This window comes from Protomyctophum bolini (genome assembly GCF_963924005.1).
Source record: "Protomyctophum bolini genome assembly, contig: SCAFFOLD_577, whole genome shotgun sequence".
NCBI classification, from domain to species: domain Eukaryota; kingdom Metazoa; phylum Chordata; class Actinopteri; order Myctophiformes; family Myctophidae; genus Protomyctophum; species Protomyctophum bolini.
The window spans coordinates 27501-35000 of NW_027666150.1; the positions used below are offsets into that span (position 1 = coordinate 27501).

Below are 7500 nucleotides of genomic sequence, written 5' to 3' on the forward strand. Positions count from 1 at the left end.
CTCATCCCTTCCATTCCCCTGGTTCTAAAGTCCTGACATAACTCGCTCATCCCTTCCATTCCCCTGGTTCTAAAGTCCTGACGTAACTCGCTCATCCCTTCCATTCCCCTGGTTCTAAAGTCCTGACGTAACTCGCTCATCCCTTCGATTCCCCTGGTTCTAAAGTCCTGACGTAACTCGCTCATCCCTTCGATTCCCCCTGGTTCTAATTTAAGTCCTGACGTAACTCGCTCATCCCTTCGATTCCCCCTGGTTCTAATTTAAGTCCTGACGTAACTCGCTCATCCCTTCGATTCCCCCTGGTTCTAATTTAAGTCCTGACGTAACTCGCTCATCCCTTCGATTCCCCCTGGTTCGCGGAAGTAATTTCTCTATGGAGAATAACACGGGGTGATCTTAATATCGTCTACTATAAGCGTTGTGGTCCAAAAATAAACAAGCTGTCTCTGCGTTATTGTTAGGGAGGTGTCTCTGACTCTCTGTATCGTTTGCGACAGTCAGTCACTCATATATGATACAGTCTGCTTCTAGCGAAAATATAACTAATTCAGTAGCAGTAACATTAGCGTTTTCTCTCAGTCAGTTGATTCTTCATATCCATATGAGTGAAGCGGCCGGGGTGACATTAGGGTTTAATATTTTCCCGGATTTGGCTCATTTTAATTCCCGGGAATTTGCGGACCTTTTCCCGGGCTCCCGCGGGAATTCCCGTCAGAAAAAAAACAAAAGAGAAGAAAAAAAAAGTGCCCACCAAAATGCATTTATATGTATAGATACTTCATATGTTCAATAGAATTGATATTTTTTGGTTGAAAACGTTTTATTTGAACAAAATATGAACATATAGCCTGCAATAAAATAATGTTATAGGCCTACTACGCTATTCAGAAAACGTGACACTTAATAATGTGACTGTCGAAGCACGGTGGGGTGGGGGGGGAATAAACGACCTCACGTCTTTCTTTCACATTTAGCTATAGGTCTTTCTTTCACCCTTTGAGCAGTGCTGCTGGGCCTGGGTCCCCTTCTCCACTGCAGAGAATGTGATCATCCCGCTTTGTACTTTATGAAAAGTCCGATTGGGTGTTAAAATAGCCAGCACGGCCAGTGCGCAGCACAGCACACTGATGATTAGTGATTATTAGAGAGAGAGAGAGAGAGAGAGGGAGAGGGGGGGGCTGCGTGCTGGTGGTTACTGGTTACTATATAAAACAAATTGTAGCATATACTCATCTTTGTTTGTGTTCCGTTTCACGTTATTGCTGACTGCTGAGTGACGCACACATGCAGGCAAAAACCAAAAGGGGTTTAGAAGTGATAATGTCCATCACGGGGAAAGGAAACCCCTCGCTCCGTCGGTAAAACCCTCCTTTTAATACTATAATGGGTAAAACACACTTCTCAGTTCTCACAGAGACTGATTAGGCTAAATGATTGACAAGTGCAGCAGCTTTGTCAATCTTTTGTTTTTGCCAACGGCTGATTCGGTCTGGTTATTAGCCAGGCTAGCAGCTTTGGGAGCGTGCCTGAAGATGTCCAACACAGTTCTGGAGAGAGTGACTCGGTGCTTTGCCTGTCCAGCGCAGACAGGAAATTATACGTTCTCCTCAGACATTCATTATTTTGCTAAAGTGTATAATAAGCTCTGTATCTGGTTAATTGCGGGAGGATGCAGGATTCGCTGATTTTATCTTGACCTCCCGTGCCCGCCCGCAGGTATTTAAATACCGCCCGTGCCATCAACAATTACGTTGGGTCCCGCTGGCTTCCCCGTTACAGCCCTTGAGTGTGATCCATAATTCCATATATAAATACCATCAAATATGTTTGAAAATGATTGGAGGGTTCAGATTGGACATTTGAGCACTATAGATCAGCTGGGGAAAGAACGTGCAATGTGTGAAAACTCTTTTAGTGTAATTTCTAACAAGAAAAAACAACACCTCCGGGATGACGGGTCCCGAAGAAAGTTTCGGTCGGGAATTTGCATGCCCTATACCCGGGAGGCCCGTAATCCCGGGATCCCGGCATTAAACCCTAGGTGACATGTTTATTTTTCAAACACAGTACTTATATGAAGCAATCTAAAAATCCTATATGGCGATTTCAATGCAACTAAACAAATACATGAACCTGGGGACTGACGCCCTCTACTGACAGTGACGTCAGACTTCGGTGCTCTATGCCTTAACTCACCAAAAGGGTGATTCTCCCGCCCCAGAATGCGTTAAACCCACTAAGACCAAAAATATAGCAAGACATGCCGTTCATCTCCCGTTCACTTCCCGTATAAGAATAGACCGATTCAGAAACGGGTCTCATGGTCGCATGAGGCAACGCATTTACTGTAGACGACATATCTCTGTGCTGCTATGGCACATTATTATCCCATTCTGAACGGGAACCCATTTTGGTGTTAGCATCATATTATGCTTTAGCTATTGAAAAATAGCAGATCTACAAGCTCATAGCGCGCCACCGAGTGGCGCGCTACGAGCTTGTAGGTCTGCTATTTTTGAAAAATCGAAGAACGACTGACATTTTTAGAATCTGATCTCGGGTCAGAATGGGTTAATCAGACCAGTGTGTGTCCAGTGGAAACCTCGTTATGAATCTGATCTCAGGTCAGAATGGGTTATTAGTGCCATAAATATGAAGAACGAGAGGAGGGGGGGGGGGGAGTGGGGAGGGAGAGAGGAAAGAGGGCAGCTAAAAATAAACAGAACAACCTCAATAATAAAAAAGCGAACGTGGGAGGGTCTATATAGTCAGAACGGTAATGAGAAGGAATGTGTGGTATTCGGTTAGGAGGTGCTCTGTGTGTGTGTGTGTGTGTGTGTGTGTGTGTGTGTGTGTGTGTGTGTGTGTGTGTGTGTGTGTGTGTGTGTGTGTGTGTGTGTGTGTGTGTGTGTGTGTGTGTGTGTGTGTGTGTGTGTGTGTGTCTGTGTGTGTGTGTGTGTGCGTGCGTGCGTGCGTGTGTCTGTGTCTGCGTGTGCGTGTGTGTGCGAGTGTGTGTGCGAGTGTGCGCGTGAGAGAGAGAGAGACAGTGAGAGAGTGTTTAATTTATTTAGAGTCGCTAATTACCTTCTCTCCCGAATGCAGTCGTTGGGTCAGTGTAGTGGTGGAGTCAGTCAGGGAAAACCCACGCATGAATTGAATTAAAGCCGCTTTTAATGAACATCAAATGAGCAGAACATTTGGTTTGGTTTGGTGGTGATGAATGTGTTCTGCTTCTGGGCCGTCCTCTGAGAGGGAGCATACCACACTACGTACATCTACCCCAAACGATAGCCCGGGAAATGATTCTCCGTTCATTTTCCTCATAGACATTTCAGAAAGTATTTATTTAAAGACGTTTATACGCCGCGGACAAAGACAACTCTTGTCGTGACAAATCATGACAACAAACAAAATCTTTTGGGCCGAACAAAGAATTAGAAAGTAAAAAAAAAGGAGGAGGAGGAGGAGGAGGTTTGGAGCTGTCTGTCTGTCTGTCTGAGCTGCTTATTGGGAGAAAGAAGGGAGATGTTTTGTGGCATTGAGTCCTTAATGGAAACAACCAGAACTCTGATGAGAAGAACCGGAGGCTTACAGAGGGGGTATAAAGCTGTGTGTGTGTGTGTGTGTGTGTGTGTGTGTGCGTGTGCGTGCGCGGGGGGGCTTGTTAAATTGGCAGCGCTCTAGGCTAGCCTATAATCTTGCCTCAGGCACAACACTCCATTGTGCACAATAATATGTCCAATCCACAGATCAGTCCAATCACACGCACACACACACACACACACACACGCACACACACACACACACACACACGCACACACACACACACACACGCACACGCACACGCACACACGCAGAACAGAGGCTGGCATTTATAGAGCCCTATCAGATCGCCATGGGAACCGTGTGTGTCCTAATCACAGATGGGATACAAAGACACTATTTTTGGACCCGCCCACTTCTTCTTCTTCTTCCCATAAGCCCCCCCCCCCCCCCCCCCCCCCCGGTGTTTATCACAAAGACGGCGAGCAAGTGGCGGCACAATGAACGCTTTCTGAGGCCCATGTGACCACCTCTCTCTCTCTCTCTCTGTCTCGCTGTCTCTTTCTCTCTCTCTCTCTCTCTCTCTCTCTATTTGGACATTAAATTGCTGATAGAGTGTAAACTCCATAATACAGTTAATTCTGCTCATATATAAGCTTCTATATCAGTGCAGACTGAATTTATTGACGTATTTTAAATGTTGCCTCGTCTGTCTGTCTGTCTGTCTGTCTGTCTGTCTGTCTGTCTGTCTGTCTGTCTGTCTGTCTGTCTGTCTGTCTGCCTGCCTGCCTGCCTGCCTGCCTGCCTGCCTGCCTGCCTGCCTGCCTGCCTGCCTGTCTGTCTGTCTGTCTGCCTGCCTGTCTGTCTGACTGCCTGTCTCCCCCCCCCCCGCCACACAGAGGTTGCTGTCTGAGGTGAAGGTGTCTGTCTCCGTGGAGGACAGACAGGTCAGCAGGTACTGGCTGTCTGTCTCTCCTCTGTGTCCGCCTGGAGCCACGGCCTCCGCGCGCGGCTGTACCGGAGTCACGCCCAACCAGACGGTACGCACACGCAACGCACACACGCACCACACGCAACGCACGCACGCACCACACACAACGGACGCACGCAACACACGCATGCACGCACGCACCACACACAACGGACGCACGCAACACACGCATGCACGCACTAAACTACGACTGATGACAAAAACTAAGAGTACATATAGTGGACAAGAGATCCAGTATAAGTCATTTTACACTGTAGATTTCACTGTATATATGGGGACTAGGTTGGTCTCCCCTTGTCCCCCATATATGGGGACTAGGTTGGTCTCCCCTTGTCCCCCATATATGGGGACTAGGTTGGTCTCCCCTTGTCCCCCATATATGGGGACTAGGTTGGTCTCCCCTTGTCCCCCATATATGGGGACTAGGTTGGTCTCCCCTTGTCCCCCATATATGGGGACTAGGTTGGTCTCCCCTTGTCCCCCATATATGGGGACTAGGTTGGTCTCCCCTTGTCCCCCATATATGGGGACTAGGTTGGTCTCCCCTTGTCCCCCATATATGGGACTAGGTTGGTCTCCCCTTGTCCCCCATATATGGGGACTAGGTTGGTCTCCCTTGTCCCCCATATATGGGGACTAGGTTGGTCTCCCCTTGTCCCCCATATATGGGGACTAGGTTGGTCTCCCCTTGTCCCCCATATATGGGGACTAGGTTGGTCTCCCCTTGTCCCCCATATATGGGGACTAGGTTGGTCTCCCCTTGTCCCCCATATATGGGGACTAGGTTGGTCTCCCATTGTCCCCCATATATGGGGACTAGGTTGGTCTCCCCTTGTCCCCCATATATGTGGACTAGGTTGGTCTCCCCTTGTCCCCCATATATGGGGACTAGGTTGCTCTCCCCTTGTCCCCCATATATGGGGACTAGGTTGCTCTCCCCTTGTCCCCCATATATGGGGACTAGGTTGCTCTCCCCTTGTCCCCCATATATGGGGACTAGGTTGGTCTCCCCTTGTCCCCCATATATGGGGACTAGGTTGGTCTCCCCTTGTCCCACCATATATGGGGACTAGGTTGGTCTCCCCTTGTCCCCCCATATATGGGGACTAGGTTGGTCTCCCCTTGTCCCCCATATATGGGGACTAGGTTGCTCTCCCCTTGTCCCCCATATATGGGGACTAGGTTGGTCTCCCCTTGTCCCCCATATATGGGGGACTAGGTTGCTCTCCCCTTGTCCCCCATATATGGGGACTAGGTTGCTCTCCCCTTGTCCCCCATATATGGGGACTAGGTTGCTCTCCCCTTGTCCCCCCATATATGGGGACTAGGTTGCTCTCCCCTTGTCCATATATGGGGACTAGGTTGGTCTCCCTTGTCCCCCATATATGGGGACTAGGTTGGTCTCCCCTTGTCCCCCATATATGGGGACTAGGTTGCTCTCCCCCTTGTCCCCCATATATGGGGACTAGGTTGGTCTCCCCTTGTCCCCCATATATGGGGACTAGGTTGGTCTCCCCTTGTCCCCCATATATGGGGACTAGGTTGGTCTCCCCTTGTCCCCCATATATGGGGACTAGGTTGCTCTCCCCTTGTCCCCCATATATGGGGACTAGGTTGGTCTCCCCTTGTCCCCCATATATGGGGAATAGGTTGCTCTCCCCTTGTCCCCCATATATGGGGACTAGGTTGCTCTCCCCAGGTCCCCATATATGGGGACTAGGTTGCTCTCCCCTTGTCCCCCATATATGGGGACTAGGTTGGTCTCCCCTTGTCCCCCATATATGGGGACTAGGTTGCTCTCCCCTTGTCCCCCATATATGGGGACTAGGTGGTCTCCCCTTGTCCCCCATATATGGGGACTAGGTTGGTCTCCCCTTGTCCCCCCATATATGGGACTAGGTTGGTCTCCCCAGGTCCCCCATATATGGGGACTAGGTTGGTCTCCCCTTGTCCCCCATATATGGGGACTAGGTTGCTCTCCCCATGTCCCCCATATATGGGGACTAGGTTGCTCTCCCCTTGTCCCCCATATATGGGGACCTAGGTTGGTCTCCCCAGGTCCCCCATATATGGGGACTAGGTTGGTCTCCCCAGGTCCCCCATATATGGGGACTAGGTTGCTCTCCCCATGTCCCCCATATATGGGGACTAGGTTGGTCTCCCCAGGTCCCCATATATGGGGACTAGGTTGCTCTCCCCTTGTCCCCCATATATGGGGACTAGGTTGGTCTCCCCTTGTCCCCCATTTATGGGGACTAGGTTGGTCTCCCCTTGTCCCCCATATATGGGGACTAGGTTGGTCTCCCCTTGTCCCCCATATATGGGGACTAGGTTGGTCTCCCCTTGTCCCCCATATATGGGGACTAGGTTGGTGGAGGGTGTGTAGAGCCCAGGATCACATTAGATGATTGACACAGGGGTGAAAAATGGGTTACAAAATCGTGGGATAAAAAAATATATTTAACCCATTCTGAACGGGAACCCATTTTGGTGTTATAGCATCATGTTATGCTTTAGCTATTGAAAAATAGCAGATCTACAAGCTCGTAGCGCGCCACAGGTCAGAATGGGTTAATCAGACCAGCGTGTGTCCAGTGGAAACCTCGTATGAATCTGATCTCAGGTCAGAATGGGTTGGGTTAAGAAAAGAGACTTCCGACTATAAAAACTAAAATGTAAACGTTTCACGGCCGACGCCAGGTTTACTTCAACATCACGGTGGGGCTGCGCTCCTGTCCCGACGACGCAGACGCAGACGGCCACGTCACGGTGCTGACGGTGCGTCCCGTGGGCTACAACGAGTCCACGGTGGTCACGGTGCGCTCCCACTGCCGCTGCCGCTGCCGGGCCACCGGGGGGCGCTGTGGCGGCGACGGAGACAGGCCTTCTGATGCAGAAGCGCCGTGCGGCAGCAGAAGAAGAAGCAGCGGCGGCGACGACGATCAGGAGGACGCCGCGGGAAACGA

At 50.1% G+C, this 7500-nt stretch overlaps 1 protein-coding gene across 1 annotated transcript in view; it reads left to right on the plus strand.

The window, feature by feature from the left end:
- The window catches only part of itgb8 (integrin, beta 8), a gene marked incomplete at both ends in the record, with an annotated part of 36089 nt that overhangs the window by 25404 nt on the left and 3185 nt on the right, over nucleotides 1-7500 (plus strand). The window contains 2 exons of the mRNA XM_080794468.1: nucleotides 4443-4583; nucleotides 7235-7500. The exon at nucleotides 7235-7500 is cut by the window's right edge and continues 26 nt beyond it. Of these exons, the coding sequence (XP_080650594.1) occupies nucleotides 4443-4583; nucleotides 7235-7500 (407 nt within the window). The remainder of the gene's footprint in view (nucleotides 1-4442; nucleotides 4584-7234) is intronic.